General features: G+C 43.3%; 1 protein-coding gene across 7 annotated transcripts in view; it reads right to left on the reverse strand.

Moving 5' to 3' along the window:
• MAST2 (microtubule associated serine/threonine kinase 2) overlaps positions 1-19,181 on the reverse strand; it is a 172,939-nt gene that overhangs the window by 98,485 nt on the left and 55,273 nt on the right. Inside the window, exon 1 of one of the 7 annotated variants that reach the window (XM_077928776.1) lies at positions 15,548-15,566. The exons of 5 other annotated variants lie outside the window; for them this stretch is intronic. In XM_077928776.1, the coding sequence (XP_077784902.1) occupies positions 15,548-15,550 (3 nt within the window). In that variant the 5' untranslated portion in view covers positions 15,551-15,566. Of the gene's footprint in view, positions 1-13,857; positions 14,994-15,547; positions 15,567-19,181 lie in introns of those variants that run through there. One more of the 7 variants, XM_028733613.2, reaches the window with a different exon arrangement.

A 19,181-nucleotide genomic window follows, 5' to 3' on the forward strand; every position in this document is an offset into this window, starting at 1 on the left:
CTCCTGCTGCCGCTGCGCCGCCAGAGCCTGATTTCTGTTCTCATCCTAAAGCAAAGTTCTTAACCCGAGATACTATTTCTGGGTTAGCGGAGTCTGTAACCTGAAGCATATGTAACCTGAAGCGTATGTAACCTGAGGTACCACTGTATAAGCCATATCATATAAAACCAATTATAAAGGTCTTCTTAATCTTCAACACTCAGAGATGGTATCAAATTAGTAAGTTGACAAGAGAGACAAAAAGGACAGGCGAAGCAGCATAAAGTTATATATATTTATAACTATAAAGTTATAATAAAAGGAATACATAAACATAATGATATTTTACTTTACAAATGTCAGCAATATCATAAAGTTGTGTCCAATGTTGTGTCTCTACCCATCCTGCAGCCATCCACACACCCTCAAAATCTTCTCCAGAGCGTTGGAGGACCCTCCAGAGCAGATTTTCAGGGTGCACAGAGGGCAGGAAGGGAAAGGAAAGGAATAGGTCTAAAACAGCAAGTGAACCAGAAAGGAAAGACTGTGGAGTAGAAAGGAGCAAAGCTACATAGTAAGTGGAAGAAAATGTGGGACAAAACATGTTATACAGATCTTATATCTAATAGAAGGCAAAGCAATATACAGATATTATACCTAATAGAATATTTAACAATATCTAATAGAAGGAGAGGACTATCCACTTCATGTTCAGATTGAAATATTTCCATAGGCATCTTGATGGCCATTGTGAGAACAGGCCTTTAGGCTGATCTGTTAAGTAGTTTCTAGCATCTCAAAAAAAGAAAAGAAAAATTTGGCATCTTAATTCCTGTTCTAACCCTGCAAGCAGATTCTATCTTTAATATTTGTTTTTACTGTTTTATTGTTGTTTCATAATTCTGGTTTTGAATCGCAAGCTGCCTTGAATAAACTTTTCTGTAGAAAGGCAGGGATAAGTTGTACATTCCTAATGCACAATTTAGTCTTATGTCTCCTGCATTACTCACAATTACTATCCAAAACAATAGCTCAACAGCATGGACAGACAGACAGATAGATAGAATTTAAAGTTGATCCTTGGAATAAAACACTAAAAGAGAAAATAATTCATTGGGAATTATAGAAGAGAGACTAAAGCACTTTAAACAACAACAACAACAACAACAACAACAACAACAACAACAACAACAACAACAGTATTTTCAGTGTCCTTATTCCTCTTCTACCCTGCAAATGGGTTCTCTCTATCTAGTATTAAATTACACCCCAAGGGCTCATTTTTATTCAGTTTGTCATGTTGCAGATACAATAGCCAGTACACATAAACAAGCATTACAAATGAAATATTGAACATAAAAAGAGCAGTATGTATTTATCAAGATTCATGACAAATCAATGTTTGCAGCATAACTAATTTACATTTATTGTATTCACCTCTTAAGGCAATGTGTAGGGCATGTTTTTTCTTAAATCAGTCCCATGGGTGTTACATTCCATTCCATGTTACAACAAGCTTTAACAAAAAAGATTTTATTACACCACTCCATCACCTGTCTAAACTTAATCAAGCACAACATTGCTTTCTGCAACTCTACTGTACTCTCAAATCCCCAAGGGACTTGACTCGTACTAGTCACTTTGGAAGAAATATAGCAGCTCAGCACGCCCAATTTATTAAAATTTACAATTGGGTAGTCACCAGTACTCAACTGGAGCATGTTGTTGTCATGTGGCGGGGGGGGGGGGGTTTACTCCTTTTTACAGCTGAGTACAAGGGATTATTATTTTTATAAGCAAATATTTAGAACATCAACTTGAACGCGGGGCTTTCTTGTACATTTATGCCAGCAAAGTGGGAAGCAACAAGGTATTGGGAGGGGGGTGTTAAATAATCTAGACTTCAGTACATTTGGAACTTCCACCAACATTTTAAACCAATTATAGGCGTAATTTCTGCAGTAAGGTAAAGGTACCCCTGCCCGTACGGGCCAGTCTTGCCAGACTCTAGGGTTGTGCGCCCATCTCACTTAAGAGGCCGGGGGCCAGCGCTGTGCGGAGACACTTCTGGGTCACGTGGCCAGCATGACAAAGCCGCATCTGGCGAGCCAGCCCAGCACACAGAAACACCGTTTACCTTCCCGCCAGTAAGCGGTCCCTATTTATCTACTTGCACCCAGAGGTGCTTTCGAACTGCTAGGTTGGCAGGCGCTGGGACCGAGCAACAGGAGCGCACCCCGCCGCGGGGATTCAAACCACCGACCTTTCGATCGGCAAGCCCTAGGCGCTGAGGCTTTTACCCACAGCGCCACCCGCATCCCCTTAATTTCTGCAGTAACCATCCCTAAAATGGTGGGATGGCATCTTGTATGCCTCTTTCCAGCAACTCTTGCAGCCAAGCTGGTACCAAATGTATTACTCCGCTTTCCTTTAGACCACATCAGCGAGGCCGAGGGGGGAGGGTTTGTCGTCTGGGAAGCCCAGGACCTCCAGACGCACTGCCCGGGCTTGCACCCCAGAAAGGTCACTTTGTGGCTGCTAACATAACAAAAACAAGGGAGGCAGTAGTTATAAGTTATGGGCCTCTACAGCTACAGCAGGCATTGTGATTCTCCAGTGGTTAAATTTCGCCCCGGAGGCACATTCTATTGTCTTTGGAGACAGATGCCAACAATACAAATACTATTTGAGGCAGGAGGATCAGAGTGGGTAAGAAATTAAAATACAATAAAACTATCAGGAAAGTGCACAATTGTGTGTCAAAAAAATGCCTTGCTTCTGAAACACAGTCAATGCTATACAGTATTTGACAAACATATAAGGCAGAGGAGTTTCAAAAATGTAGCAAAAGTATCAAGAATGTTTCTCTATGCCCATGAAATGACAACTATGTATGTGGGTGTTTTTGTCAAGAGGCATTTTTAGTCAATTTCAAGGCTGTGAATAGAGGGAGAGGGATGTCACATATACAATGGGTGCTTTTTAGTTTTACCTGAACAAAATATGCAATGCAGTATCCCTCCCTGCCCCCACTTTTAGTCTCTCTTGATTACTTCCATTTCCCCAACCTTTTTTTCCAAGGTTGAGCTTTGTCAACTTGCTGTAACAAGACAATGGGAAAGGAAGAGATCACTCCATCTCAAACCTTTATTTTTGTTTTATTTGATGTATCCCATCCCAATAGGCATGTGGATTACGGGTGAGTTACAAATGTTCTTAATAAAATAAACCTCTAACAAGCTCCTACATTTCCTCTAATCAAGGGCCTCTGCCCTAACAAAGCAAACTCTGCTCCTTCAATCACTACCTGTCATAGCAATGGAAAAGAAAAAACTGCCTTTGACTCCCTAAATCTACAGCAGCTCTGTCAAGATAAACACATAAGCCCAAGATATGTATCGGAGACAGAACCTGGGGCCTTTCAGGTGCTGTTATACTACATCTCAAAACATCCCTTGGCTGGTGGGAGTTGAAAAATATCTGGAGGACCAAAGGTTCCCCACCCCTGATCTATATAAAAGTCAGGGAACAATAGCAATTTAGAGCTGTACAGAAGGCAGACCAGTCCCTTATGAAGATAATTCCTATCATGTCCAAATAAGGGTGTTAAGCCTTTATTCGAAGAAGGGTGCTCAAATATGAAGAACATACTACAACAAGGAAGCAATCTAATTAAGTCTGCCTGGGAGAAAGGGGTGAAACTAGAAATAAAACAGAAGCACTGTAGTTCATAAGCTTGAGCCCACTCATATTATGAAACACAGTCTTGAAACAAGTTCATTTCTTTCCTTACCTTCCCAATAAAGGTAAAGGTAAAGGACCCCTGGCAGTTAAGTCCAGTCGCGAATGACTCTGGGATTGCGGCGCTCAGCTTGCTTTACAGGCCAAGGGAGCCGGCATTTGTCCGCAGACAATTTTTCCAGGTCATGTGGCCAGCATGACTAAGCTGCTTCTGGCAAAACCAGAGCAGCGAACGGAAACGCCGTTTACCTTCCCGCCGGAGCAGTACCTATTTATCTACTTGCACTTTTTGGTGTGCTTTCAAACTGCTAGGTTGGGAGGAACTGGGATTGAGCAATGGGAGCTCAACCCATTGCGGGCATTCAAACCGCTGACCATGGTTATTCAGTTTAGATCAATGTCCTATTTTGTTCATTTTAAAGTATTAATGAGAAACCTCTACACAAGAGCTTTTTCCTCCAACTACTACAGTCAAGTTCCAACTGATTTCTTTTACATCACATCTCATTTGCTGAAACATGCCAGACAACCTTCATCATCTAAGCTATCATCTTATTGAAAACCGAAATAATGTTATAAGAGGAGCTCATTTGCCAAAGCAGCATCTGGTCTACTAAACTAATCTGATTGCAAAAGAGCAAGAACACCAGGAAAATGAGTCACTAAGCCGCTTGATTAAAATAAACTGAGGACTGTTACCTTTTCTCAATCACCTAAACTTTGGATTTATGGCTGTGCCATCTCAGTTTCCCTCCAAAGTCAGCCACTCATTTCTCTCAATAGCATATATAGCAGCAATTGTGATGACTTAAATTCAAAACACATCCACTGATTGAACAAGAACACACAATATGAAGTACAAGAAGCAGAAACTATATTCTATATGGATCTGTTTATTCAGAATACTTAATACTATGAATCCTCAGATAAAAACTGACAGGATAGTAGTGTATTATGAATCACAAAACATGTCAGAATTGTGAATCTACTGAATAGGAGATAGACACCAAATAAATTGCTCTAACAGGAAAAAATGCAAAAATTTCAAGAAATTGTCACTAGACAAATAAACACTTGAGCAGGGTTGCTATTCATTTATTTATGCAAGCTTGTATATCCCACCTTTCCTCCAAGAAGCTTGAAGTGGCTTACATCAGAGGTTTTCAACCATGGCTCCCTTGACCAACTACATTCTTTTCGCAGCACCCCTTGCCTGCAGAGCTGGAAGCCCCCCACCCCTTTTCGAACACACTCCCTTGTGGAGTGTTCCTTCAGCCTCCTCTCTTCTCCGCTCTCCTTGGGAGTCCCCTGGTCTCTAAGCTGCCCCTCCTACCCCAAAGAGAGGTGCCTCCTCCCACTGCCCCACAGGGGCCTGGGAAGCACCCCCTGGCCAGTCCCAGAGGCACCATTTGCCTGGGGAGCTTGTAGCCAGGGTTGCTGCAATGAACAGCTGTTCAAGCCTTTGGGAGGAAGAAACACGAGAGGGCATCAGAGGATGGGAGGGAAGGAAAGAGGGACAAAGGCCAGTGTTGCCAGCGGCATTCCTGACCATCATTCAAGGCACCCTAGGGTGCCACAGCACACTGGTTGAAAACCACTGGCTTACATGGTTCTCTTCCTCTGTGTATTATTCTCACCATAAGCCTGTGAGGTAGGTTAGACTGAGAGATGGCGACTGGCCTGAGGTCACACAGTGAGCTTCATGGCTGTGTGGGAATCTGAACGCTGGTCTCCCAGGTCCTATTCTAACACTAACCACTACACCACACCGGTCACTGCAAACAAGTTGCAAGAAGAGGCAAACACCACACTCCAATACAGAGTTAGATAGCAACTCCAATGGGAGTTGCTGTGGCTGATGCTCTGATGCATTTGCATTCCTGCAGGACATGGTGCAAAGGGGGCAGTTTTACAATCTATTATGTTGTGTCAACACTAGTCAAGCACAGTACCAGGGCCTGTAACACACAAACACACCCCTTCAGTAAACAAACTGGATCCAGCACATCCATTAAAGCCTCTGCAATGGTATTTAACAAGGAAAATATTGAAGTTGGGGTGGGATTAGGAATAAGAACTATCTGACAGAAGAAATATTAACTATTAACCTAGACCTGTTTTCACACTACAGTTGCTATACCATCTATACTGATGTTGCTAGGCCATCTGTACTAATCCTGTTAGTCTGCTTCTGGCATCAATCAAGACAGGAATTTGCAAAATTCCCATTTGAATTGGGGGTGTCAGCATCACCAATATACCTAACACAGAAAAATGTTGTGGGAGGCTAGAACATTGGGAAGTCCCTTCTGAAAATAAGCTAGGGAGACTATGAATGTGTCATTTAAGATGTGTAAGACAACGGATAAACACCTGCAAAAAAGGTTGTGGCTAGTAAACCACACCTTGAAGCAGAGCATCTGAGTAGGTAGACCATTTCAGTCCTTACCAGACACACATAAAAAAGGGAGTATCGTGTAACATTCTGATCTCTTCAGTCCTTTTAAAATAATAAGCAGGGTTGACAACAACAAGGTTGATAACCAATTTCTGCCTCTAGGCATCAGTTTTGCTAAGCAAAATGCATGCTGCCTTCCTGCGAGATGCTCTCTCTCATTAAAGTGACAAGTGAGATTTCTTACATAGCGAAGATGGATAGCAGAGCAAATTAGAAAAAGTCAGCTTTGTAGCATGCTGGCAGCATATTATGCTGCCAAGAGGGAAAACTGGTTCTGCTATAGACTAGGGATTTCTGGCACAAACATGGCTGCATCTGGGGTGATATTAATAGAAGTGATATATCCTATTTCTCTAACGGCCACAAGGATTCAAGCAATTATTCTTTGGCAGTACCAACAGAAGCTACCAAGGACCCTGTTGACTATTTACCACCACCAAAGTGGGAGTAAAATAACCAAGCCCATAACATTGATACAATATGGTGCAGATGAAAGGACAGAGAATAAAAGTAAACATTAGTTTACTCAACTTATTTTCCGCATCAGCAAAACACTAATAAAGACTTTTCCTAATAGGTTTTGCTTTTTAAACACAATCTACCCAAATCAAGAGCAACAAAGCAAGTGCACAATATTACTTTAAAATGCAATTTAAAGGACTGGATAAATCAGAAGGTCATTAGAGAAATCCTGCACAGAAGGCTTTCACTGATTTCCTACTCACATTATTCTTCCTCTAACTTGTCAGTAGAAAACTACTTAAATATAAACGGTAAATAAATAATATCTAAATGCACGGAACTTGGGAGTACCTAAAAACTTGACAGGCTGTATTTAGAAGAAGCTAGCTGATTAAAAGAACAAAATAAAACAGAAATCTTAAAATCAACTTGAATGATTACTGTCACACTCTTGCAAGCATCCATATCTCAGTAATCCCAATCCATGTTTGCAATGTCTTGTAAAGGTGATTTTCGCAAATTTTGCCCAGTCTCCAATATTCCTCCTGTGCACATGTTTAATAGTAGACATTGCTCATCATTTAGCACAAGAATAATGTGCAATAGCAGGCCTTGAAGTTGCTCATTGCCCATCTCTTTGTCTTCTCCTCTGGAGCAGTCACAATAAATTTAGAAGCTTTCACTTCCAGTATAGAATAACGGCAGTTTATATAGGTTGATTGAAACAAGTCCGCTTCAAACCATGATTTATAAAGGCAGCTTGGGTTTTTTTGTTTTGTTTTTTAAACAGCTAAGATTAACTACAGTGGTACCTCTGGTTACAAATTTAATTCAGTCCGGAGGTCCGTTCTTAAGCTAAAACCGTTCTTATCCTGAGGCGCGCTTTTGCTAATGGGGCCTCTGGTGCACGATTTCTGTTCGCATCCTGGGGCAAAGTTCGCAACCAGGAGCAGCTACTTCTGGGTTAGCAGAGCTCATAACCTGAAGTGTTCGTAACCAGAAGCGTTCATAATCAGACGTACCACTGTACTGTTAAAGCTTCAGGCAACACATTAAAATATAGCTAATGGAAATTGGAAGCAATAGTTTCTGAATTCCTCCTTGTGACTGTGCAGAAGGATGAGCCAGAGTCCATGAACTTGAGGCTTGATAGGGTTTCTCTATATACAGTCAATGGCATTTGGATATAATGGTGAACTATGGTTTATAGTGCCACTACTTAGTCTCATGAGTTCCCCTCTCCTCTCCTTTCAGCTACAAGAAAGAGATTGGAAGATGTTGTTTCCATTTTCAATTAACCACAGTTTAGTTTTATGTCAAAAGCATTAACTATATCTTAATTGGCTTGTTTCAATCAACCATAATGAAGACTAAACCACAGTTTATCCCAGTTCAGACATAACACTCAACTGAAGCTAGTTAAAAATGGAAATGAAAGCTTTTGCTCTCCTTATCGCTGCCACCCTGGGGGAGCAGGCAAGCCCTAATACAGTTTAGCCTTATGTGCAAATGCACTTGTGACTAGGAAACATTTTAATTTTTGCAGTACAGTGGTGCCTCGCAAGACGAAATTAATTCGTTCCGCAAGTTTTTTCTTCTTGCGAGTTTTTCGTCTTGCAAAGCACGGTTTCCCATAGGAATGCATTGAAAATCAATTAATGCGTTCCTAGGGAAACCGCCTTCAGACCAGGTCCGGGGACAGTCTGTCCCCCGACCTCTTCTGAAGGCTGGGGGGGGAACAAAGGCTTCTGAAGGCTGGGGGGGCTGGGGGGGAACAAGGGCTTCGCTGCCGACCCCCAGCATTTTAAAATCTCACCGGGACACACATCTGCCTGCAGTCCCGGGATGGCAGACAGCTCTGCGCCGGCATCCAGAGCGGGGCGGGACTTAGCGCCCCGCTCAGGATGGCGGCACAGATCTGCCTGCAGTCCCGGGACGGCAGACAGCTCTGCGCTGGCATCCAGAGCGGGGCGGGACTTAGCGCCCCGCTCGGGATGGCGGCACAGATCTGCCTGCAGTCCCGGGACTGCAGGCAGCTTTGCGCGGCCATCTGTAGCGGGGCGGGCTTCGCCCCCGGCTCCCGATGGCCGCGCAGAGCTGCGCTGATCCCGGGATGGCAGACAGCTCTGCGCCGCCATCCCGAGCGGGGCGGGACTTAGCGCCCCGCTCGGGATGGTGGCGCAGATCTGCCTGCAGTCCCGGGACGGCAGACAGCTCTGCGCTGGCATCCAGAGCGGGGCGGGACTTAGCGCCCCGCTCGGGATGGTGGCGCAGATCTGCCTGAAGTCCCGGGACTGCAGGCAGCTTTGCGCGGCCATCTGTAGCGGGGCGGGCTTCGCCCCCGGCTCCCGATGGCCGCGCAGAGCTGCGCTGATCCCGGCACGGCAGACAGCTCTGCGCCGCCATCCCGAGCGTGGCGGGACTTCTCTGCTGTCCCGGGGAGATTTTAAAATGCTGGGGGTCGGCAGCGAACGCTTCGCTCCCGCCCGCCAGCATTTTAAGATCGCCCGGGGCAGCGGAGAAGTCTCCGCTGTCCCGGGAAGGCAGGCGGGGGGGAGCAAAGACTTTTGCCCCCCGCCGGCCTTCAGAAGAGGTCCAGGACCTCTTCTGAAGGCCGGCTGTGGGCGAAAGTCTTTGCTCCCGACCGCCAGCAATTTAAAACAGGTCCCCGGAGATTTCCCTATGGGCTTTCGTCTTGCGAAGCAAGCCCATAGGGAAATTCGTCTTGCGAAGCGCCTCCGAAACAGAAAACCCTTTCGTCTTGCGGGTTTTCCGTCTTGCGAGGCATTCGTCTTGCGGGGTACCACTGTAGGTCAAGAAAACCCACAATTTCAAACAATAATGCAGCAGTGGCAGCACAATTCAGATTTCCAAAAACCTCCTTCAGTCTCCTCACATGTAAAAGGACACCAGTGCAAAGCTTCCCCTTCTGTTTGAGCTGACCCATAATCTGTTGGAACCTAAGCTGGACCCACTACCGTCACGTGACAGCACTGGGCTCAACCCTGTCCCAATAACTTTGCCAGCTCAAGGCTTGCTGCCCATGCACCACAGCAGGGCTGGATATGCCAAGCTTGGAAGGGAAGAATTTGCATTTTAATAATTCATAAACTATAGTAACCGAAGAAAAAGAAAGTGTGGGTGTGCCTGATCCCCAGGGTATTTAGGGCCTAAAAATCAAGACACTTTAACTGGCACTACTCACTCCATGTAAAAGAAGGAGAAATGCATCCAGGCTGCATTTGCTTTTAACTGTATGTTTCAAGGGTACAGGGAGAGATAACAAGAAATTTGGGTTAGCATTCTGGCCCCTAGAATTATCTGTCCACAAAGTATGAAGGTCATTGCTCTCAAAGTTGAGTCAAATTGAATGAGGCAGATCATTAACTTTGGAGGCTTCTTTCCCACTCAGAAAAACCCATCTCTTTACTTAGAGGCAGGAAAAATTAAAAAGTATCAAAAGAAACAATTTGTATTTTCTGCTTCAGCACCTTTAAGTACAGTGCCCATCTCAAGCACAGACATATTCACTCTTAGCAATCCAAAATGGTTGAATTGCCTGAATTAAATGCCACATCCTTGATACAGATAACCCCTATAATGGCAGAAGGGGAAATTGTTTCAATGAATCAAGTACGTTAAAAAAACAATTTTGGACCTATGACATTACTAACGACCAGAGCAAGTTCCTCCTTTCCATGACTGCATTGGTCTGAAGCCTCTGCTAGAATTAAAACACTCTCACTGGTACCCCATATTCAGAAAGTATTTGCATTACTGTACCTGACTAAATTTTAAAGTATTAACATGGTACAGAGCAACAAACCTACCGTATTTTTCGCTCTATAACACGCACCTGACCATAACACGCACATTGTTTTTAGAGGAGGAAAACAAGGGAAAAAACATTCTGAATGAAACAGTGGATGTATCATTTTTGTGCTTCATGCTGTGGCCACAGACATGTGATCTGATGGTGAATTTGGGGTGACCCAATGCAAAAATCCTGAGAATTCCTGTGGATCCATGCTTTGTAACCACGTTTTTGCACCATTGTGGCCCCAGGCAACAGTGGGTGCGTGATTTTTTGGGTGCAGGCTGTAGCCATGGACATGCTATGTGATCTGATGGTGAATTTGGGGTGACCCAATGCAAAGATCCTGAGGATCCATGTGGATCCATGCTTTTTAACCACGTTTTTGCACCATTGCAGCCCCAGGCAACAGTGGGTGCGTGATTTTTTTGGTGCAGGCTGTAGCCATGGACATGCTATGTGATCTGATGGTGAATTTGGGGTGACCCAATGCAAAGATCCTGAGGATCCATGTGGATCCATGCTTTTTAACCACGTTTTTGCACCATTGCAGCCCCAGGCAACAGTGGGTGCGTGATTTTTTTGGTGCAGGCTGTAGCCATGGACATGCTATGTGATCTGATGGTGAATTTGGGGTGACCCAATGCAAAGATCCTGAGGATCCATGTTGATCTATGCTTTGTAACCACATTTTAAGTGGGGAGCGAAGGAAAAACAAAGAAGGGACATGAGAGGGGTGTGCAGAGAAGCAGCTGGCTAAGAATGCTGGAGAGGGAGAACGGGTGGGAGGAAAGAAAGGCAAAAGTTCCCCCCCAAGCCAGCCATCTCTCTCTCTCTCTCTCTCTCTCTCTCTCTCTCTCCCTCCCTCCCTCCCTCCCCCCTCTCTCTCCCTCCCCCCCTCTCTCTCCCTCTCCCTCCCCCCCTCTCCCTCTCCCTCCCCCACTCTCTCTCCCTCTCCCCCAGCAGCACCGAGCACAGAGAGGAATTAGAAAGAAGGACACTCTGCTTGCCTGGAGGGGAGGGGCTTTCCCTGCTCTTTGTTCCGTTTGAGCAAACACAGCAACGAAACAGAGGAGGGTGGGCAGTAAGACCCTGAGGCAGAATGCAGGAAAGCTGCCACTTCCTCTTTTCAGGTTTCCCTTCTCCGTGACTCGCGATTTGACTTTTGCTTGATTTTTTGGCTCCAGGGACCACACATTCGCTCTATAACACGCACAGACATTTCCCCTTCCTTTTTAGGAGAAAAAATCTGCGTGTTATAGAGGGAAAAATACGGTATATTCTCCCCCACAGCACTGCTCTGCTATGTGATATTTTCCCCTCTCCCACTTTTCCCTTCTATTGGGCATCCTCAAACCCTTTTTAACAAAAGTTTCTTTCCAAGCTATATATTCCCCTTAACTAGCACTGAAATAAACATAACAGACTTGCTATACCACAACCCTTCTAGCAGCTATTAAAATGCTGGATTAAACAAAAACAACACACAACTGGGTGGGATTCACCTAACCAGCTCCATCAGCAGAAGCCCTGGGGAAGACTTTCACTTGCACAACAGGGCTTCCCCTTCTCTCCTCCCAATGCCCCCCAAAATTGGCTCAGGGAGAGGGGCAAGGAACCCGCAGAGCAGCACACAGAGAGGAAGATAGCAGGAACCATTCCTTCCAGAAAACTGCAATGCTTGTTCATCATAGTGTGACACTGAATTCCACCTTGGGCTAGTTTTAGCTATTAAGGCCTATGACAAAGCAAGTCATAAACTACAATCCTATGCATGTTTATTCAGAAATAAGTCCAATTGAATTCAATGGGGCTTACTTCTATGTAGAGGATTATGATAAGGCTGCAGTCCCCTAGCCCTGATCTGATTCTTTAACTGCCATTTAAAGACTACCTTACATCTGCAGCAACCCATCCACACACAAAAAGACTGAGGAATTTGTACTGAATTGAACTAATGACTAATACTTAAGAAACAGACATCCTAAGCACTTGGATAATTTGAACGAACATAATGATAATTAAATATAGTTGATTTAAAACAACGTAAATGGAGAAAATGCATAGACAATCAGGAAAAAATTAAGAAGCCTAATCTTTAGATAAGAGTACTATGGCAGTCCAGATAAATACACTTAGCATTCCTTGTGCCCAGAACTAGCAGTAGAAATGTTTTAAATAAACCATGGCATTTAATCCAAAAGTTATAAGATTTCATTCTATGTCCAACTGCAAGCTTTACGTCAAGCCTGTGCCTACTCGTATCACATGCCAACAGAGAGGTTTGTTCAGTACATAAGCAGTAAATTTAACGTGTGTTAAAATACTTTTCTGGCCTTCAGGAATCTATAAGCAGAACTATGTACTATTGTGTTGAATAATGTTAATATTCTATGGATTACCATCCATCAACACAATCTATTTGAAAGTGGGTTTTGTTTGGTTTTTAGCAAAAACAACATTTCAAAAGACAAGCATGAAATTTGAGTTTGCTACATTGTTCCGGTGCTGTTTGTTCCGGATAAAACTGTAGAAATATTGAGCAATACCCAGTGATACCACTCAGGCAAATTCTTCACAGATGAGATCTGGCTCCAAATATCACTAAATGTGGGACAACACAAACTAAAGTCATGCTTTAATATATTTTTATTATATAAAACTATCTATTTTAGAATATATCTTATATAATTTATAAGATCTCTTGCTTATAGACAAGAGATGTTTCCAAATCTATATTGCTATTTACTGGGCTTACCCTAACTAGTGTTCCATTTCAAACAGAAGTTTCTCTAGAAATGTTACATTTCCACACAATCAAGTGGGGGCTCACTCTAATTCCACATTTTTAACTTGACACCAATTAACAGTACACTCCTACGCTTGACTATTCAGAGGTCAGTGGGGCTCACTCGCAGGTAAATGTGCAGAAAAGTCAGTCTTGTCTCATTAAGACAGAAAGCCTCTAAGGCTAATTTATCCCAAATGATCCAGTGAAATACCTAAAACTGCAAATGTCATTTCATCAGAAAACCTTGAGATGTGCTTTCCACAATACTAATTTATGAATCTAAAATACTTTTGCTCATCAGCATTTAAGTATATTCCCCAATGCCAACGGGTGACTTCATACATTTTTCATACAGCTTTGGAAAGTTGATTCCCTTTAAAATCAAACACCATTGGACTGCATGAAATCAAGAATTTTAATGCAGCTTCAAAAATCATTTTCAAAACCCTATAACAGAATTCTATTTAGAACATTGTCATTAAAATAACTGAGCTCCAAATGCAGCTACAGCCTTATTGTATTCTTTTTCTACAGCAGAATGACAGTTCTATAATTTTCACAGCATTTTAAACTCACCCCGGCAGGGAATTACTAATTAGATTTGTTTCTTACCTGTAACCCCCTCCTTCGTAGAATGCTCGAATCATCCATATTTTCAACTCTCAGCAACTCTAGGTTATCAAAATCTTTCAATACTCTCCTGTTCCTCACTTGTGCTGTTTTCTCTCTTATTTTCAATATTTCTTCTTTGCATATAAAGAAAAATTAGCTTCCTCTATCATGAAGGGTAACAGTCAGTGCCTCTGATCACTTATATACACACACTTTAATCTGCTTCCTTATTGACACTGTCACAACATATTCAAGTCTATTGAGAATCTAGGTTCCAGTATGGAGATGTTTTTGCTCTCTCACACATGTGTGTACAGGTTAAACACCTAGGAATGCAAGCACGAACAATATGCCAAAAGCAATCAATTCATATTTTCTCCTTACTTTGGTCAAACTGATCTCCTGCACAAGCAGAGCAAACTACAACAGCTGCATTTATCTTGAGAGTACAATAAGCTTTGAAAATCCAAATCTTGTTTCCTTGAAAAAGCAGTGCCCCAATTCATTCATTTTTAAAACATCTTCGGTTAGTCAAATGAACGTAAAAATCCCACATTCACACAGGGATTTCATTATGTTGAACATGTAAAATTCCTTTATCCTCTATACAGACAAAGCAAATGTCAGAGTCTTCAAATACAGTAGCATATTCTTTTGTTTCTGATGTCTCAAGTACGCTGGGCTCCTTCTTCCTTGAACGTAGTAGACATGATTTTCCTTCTTTTAGTTCTGTGCTGAGAGCTAACTTCTCCTTTTATGTAGTTCCAATCCGAAACACGTGTTTTGAATGCGTAAGAATTCATTCATTGGCACTGCTTTCATCATTGACAGAGCGGTCCTAAATAAGCTCTTCCATTTTATATCCCAGAGGGAAGCGGCACATGCATTATTTCTTATAGATGTTCTTCACTCCGTATTACAGTATCTTCCAACCCCATGATATAGTTGTTTTCAAAATGCACCTCTTCAACACAAAAATCCAAAACGTTTCCTCCTACATGTGACCTAAAATCTCATTTTAAAATCCAAAGAAATTAAGAAAAAGCAGCAAAAATACGATAAACAGAAGAGAACTTCAAAGAAAAACTTCTAAAACACAAGGCAGAATATAAAGTGAACCGAACTTCCTCAGCTTGCTTTATAGAGGCCTTGACAAGCAAAGTTGCAAACAAAGGAAATATTGTGAAAGAAGCAATCTTAAAAAAAAAAAAAGTACAGTAATCTTAGAAAGTGTTTTCAGGCAACAGATCCCACCTTCTGAACAGCACACACAACAAAAAGCAATCAACCAACTTTCCTTTCTGAATAATTCACTTAAGACAAATATCACATAAATCCTGTACTTTAAAAGATATTCATCAAGTCATTCCACTTATTAAAAGTGTAATAACGGCGACAAAAACCCAGACTTCAGCCTATTACTAACAGCTCCTCAAAAAGCTCCTGTTCCTGCAAGGACAGCTGCTACCAACGAGTGTCTCAGTCAGATATAATTTTCTGGCTCTGAAAGAGGGTGGATATATACATATTTTCACCAGCTTCTTTGTGACTGGAGTCACACAAGCTAACCATGCCATTATAAAGTGACCTAAGCACAAATAATGCCCAGATCCATTCACTAGCAACATTCTGATCCTCAGTGGAATCACTGTAGTCTTTTTTGCAAGGTGTTAACAAATCCACAGCTCACCATCCTTTCCTTCCATCTGCTGTTTTAAACAACTGAATGCTGAATTAGGTCTACTGATTCTTTGTGAGCCACCCAACAGAGCAACTAACTGCAAGCAGACTGATCAGGCAGCGTATTTGCATAAAGCACTATACAAAGCAGAACCAGTGTGCTGCAGAAAACAACTCTTGTCAGTCCTTGATTTTAAAGCAACAGCATCCTCTAGCCCCAAAAGAAGCACATAATAGAAGCAGCAGTTAGCTTTGCTCTACGTGTACAGTACTAAGTAACAGAGTATAACATTGTTTTAAGTAAATGCCTGCTGGCAGTGCATGACTGCTTTCAGAAACCACAGCATGAACTTTTATATTTCTCTCAGATTTTTTTCCCCTCTCTCTCTCTCTCACACACACACATATGAGAAAAACAAGATGCGTTTAACAATTCCTTGAATCTTTTCTTACTATCAGATATGAATTTTCAGTGGAAAAAAATCAATTGCAAAACAAACCATACTGCTCTGGTTATTCTTAGAGGAGTAAATCGATGGCCACATGTACTTTGACAAACCAAATGTCAGTAAAATATTAAATCAGTGTCACCTGCCAACGATACAGCATACAGGTATGTTTCTAGATGACATATTCCAGCTTCAAAACCTAATGTCCAATTTCCCCCCCCCCCCATATTTGCCATAGCTACATGTATTAATTTCTTTATGGATCCTAGAATATCTGCAGAAATCTATCTCATAGTACTTTGTCACAGAAATCAAGCCTGGAAAGTGCATCACGTAGAGAAGCATTCAACCAACCTGGTACTCACAAGATGTTTTGGATTACTGTCATTCGAAACTTTCAGAGAACACCAGTTTGGCAAAGATTGGTGCACGCAGATTGCCCAACTTAACATTTATGTCCAACCAATTTAGAGCTTTTTTGGGCACAACATTAAAAAGACCATACATAATTAGATCAACATAAAAGACATCCTCCATCAGCACCTTATAAATTCAACTCCCAAAGGATTTATTTCCAACTTCTGGTGACAGTAAGTTTATATTAATCAGACAACCTTCAGTTGACATTGTTGAACAGTACACACACACACACACACACACACACACACGAGTTAGAATTCAGGAGGTTCCTTGAGCCAGCAGAAGGCACTTTAAATCATGCCTAATGCCCTGTCCACTTGTGCCAGTTCCCAGCTCCCACTTCAGTCCCTATGCTATATGCCATGGGTAGGCAAACTAAGGCCTGGGGGCCGGATGCGGCCTAATCGCCTTCTCAATCTGGCCCACGGATGGTCCGGGAATCATCTATGGGTTATTTGTGGGGCATAGGAATTTGTTCATTCCCCCCCCCCCAAAAAAAAATATAGTCCGGCCCCCCACAAGGTCGGAGGCCCCCTGCTGAAAAATAATAATAATAATAATAAATTTTATTTATATCCCGTCCTCCCCAGCCGAAGCCGGGCTCAGGGCGGCTAACAACAATAAAACAGTACAAAAGTGCAGCATAAACAACATTCTAAAATCATTCATTATAGAATTAATTAATTCAAGCCACTGGCAACCATTGGGCCAGAGCTCCGCGAAGATTGCCGAGGGAGGGAGTCAGGCTGTGCCCTGGCCAAAGGCCTGGTGGAACAGCTCTGTCTTGCAGGCCCTGCGGAAAGATGTCAAGTCCCGCAGGGCCCTGGTCTCTTGTGACAGAGTGTTCCACCAGATCGGAGCCACAGCCGAAAAAGCCCTGGCTCTAGTTGAGGCCAGCCTAACTTCTCTGTGGCCTGGGACCTTCAAGATGTTTTTATTTGAAGACCATAAGTTTCTCTGTGGGGCATACCAGGAGAGGCGGTCCCGTAGGTACGAGGGTCCTAGGCCGTATAGGGCTTTAAAGGTTAACACCAGCACCTTAAACCTGATCCTGTACTCCACCGGGAGCCAGTGCAGCTGGTATAGCACCAGGTGAATGTGATCTCGCAGCGAAGACCTCATAAGGAGTCTCGCTGCAGCATTCTGCACCCGCTGGAGTTTCTGGGTCAGACTCAAGGGCAGCCCCACGTAGAGCGAGTTACAATAATCCAGTCTGAAGGTGACCATCGCGTGGATCACAGTGGCTAGGTCAGGGCGAGAGAGGTAAGGAGCCAACTGCTTAGCTTGGCGGAGATGGAAAAATGCCGCCTTTGTTATAGCTGCAATCTGCGCCTCCATGGAAAGGGAGGTGTCAAAGATTACACCCAAACTCTTAACGGATGGTGCTGGCACTAATTGCGCCCCCACAAGAGATGGGAGTTGCCCCCCCCCAATCCCATATTGCCCCGTCCCAGCCACAGGACCTCTGTCTTTGAAGGATTTAGCTTCAACCGGCTCCCACGTAACCATCCAGCCACAGCTTCCAAACATCTGGTCAGTGTGTCTGGGGCCGAGTCAGGATGACCATCCATCAACAGATAGAGTTGGGTGTCATCGGCATACTGATGGCAACCCAGCCCAAAACTCCGAACAAGCTGGGCGAGGGGGCGCATAAAGATGTTGAAAAGCATCGGGGAGAGTATCGCACCCTGAGGTACTCCACACACCAAGGAGTGGCGCGATGACAATTCCCCCCCAAGCGCCACCCTCTGTCCCCGACCAGAGAGAAACAAGTGCAGCCATTGAAGGACTGTGCCCTGAATCCCCACGTCGGCCAGGCGGTGGTCCAGAAGTTCGTGATCGACCATGTCGAAAGCTGCTGACAGATCTAGAAGAATCAGCAGCCCCGACCCACCTCGATCCAGCTGTCTACGAAGATCATCTGTTAGGGCAACCAGAGCCGTCTCGGTCCCATGACCATCGCGGAAGCCGGACTGGAATGGATCCAGAGCCGATGTTTCATCCAGAAACCCACCAAGCTGTTCAGCAACCGCTCTCTCAATCACCTTACCCAGGAACGGAAGATTCGTTCCTGTTTGCTAACCCCTGCTATATGCATTCCAAAGTGACCTCAACCCCTAGTGACAGGTTTGGGGGGTGCAGCAGAAGGGGGAAAACAGGAAACTAAGGTCTGCTCATACTTTTCTAGATCCAAACCAAGGTCCATCTGTGAAGTTTAATATTTTCATGCTGTATTGATTCAGGGAAGGGGAGGGAGAATTCTCTCTTTTAACCCAAACTTTATTTTCACTGCATCTATTTTAATGTATAAGAAGACTTGTAGTCAGAAATATGACCTTGCTTGGTATGTATTGGTCTCAAACACAAGGGCATTCTTCACAAATTCAGTATCATTGCTAGTTACACTTTGAAAAGCCAGTACATGAGAAATATATATAAACAACTCTGCAAAGAAAAGTGGTATCTCATAATGAAAGCCTCTAATTTTCTTAGCTAACCAATATAGATTTCTTAGTACTAGATAGCTTGTATTGCAAAAACTAGTCAAAACTATTTTACAGAATTGGGGGGGGGGGGGGTGCTTTGCCAGAATACAAAAAGACAACATCATAGTGCTGCAGAGAACAAATATATTGATGTTATCTACTTTCTACTCCTAAAGATGAGCCATTTGAAGACTTAAGGTTCCATAATTTCCGAGCACTGTCAAAATGGCTCACAAGGCTTTTAGTAAATGGCAAAGCTGCAGCTGAAACTGCACTCTATGTTCCAATA

The sequence above is a fragment of the Podarcis muralis genome, chromosome 5, assembly GCF_964188315.1.
Source record: "Podarcis muralis chromosome 5, rPodMur119.hap1.1, whole genome shotgun sequence".
Classification (NCBI taxonomy): Eukaryota; Metazoa; Chordata; class Lepidosauria; order Squamata; family Lacertidae; genus Podarcis; species Podarcis muralis.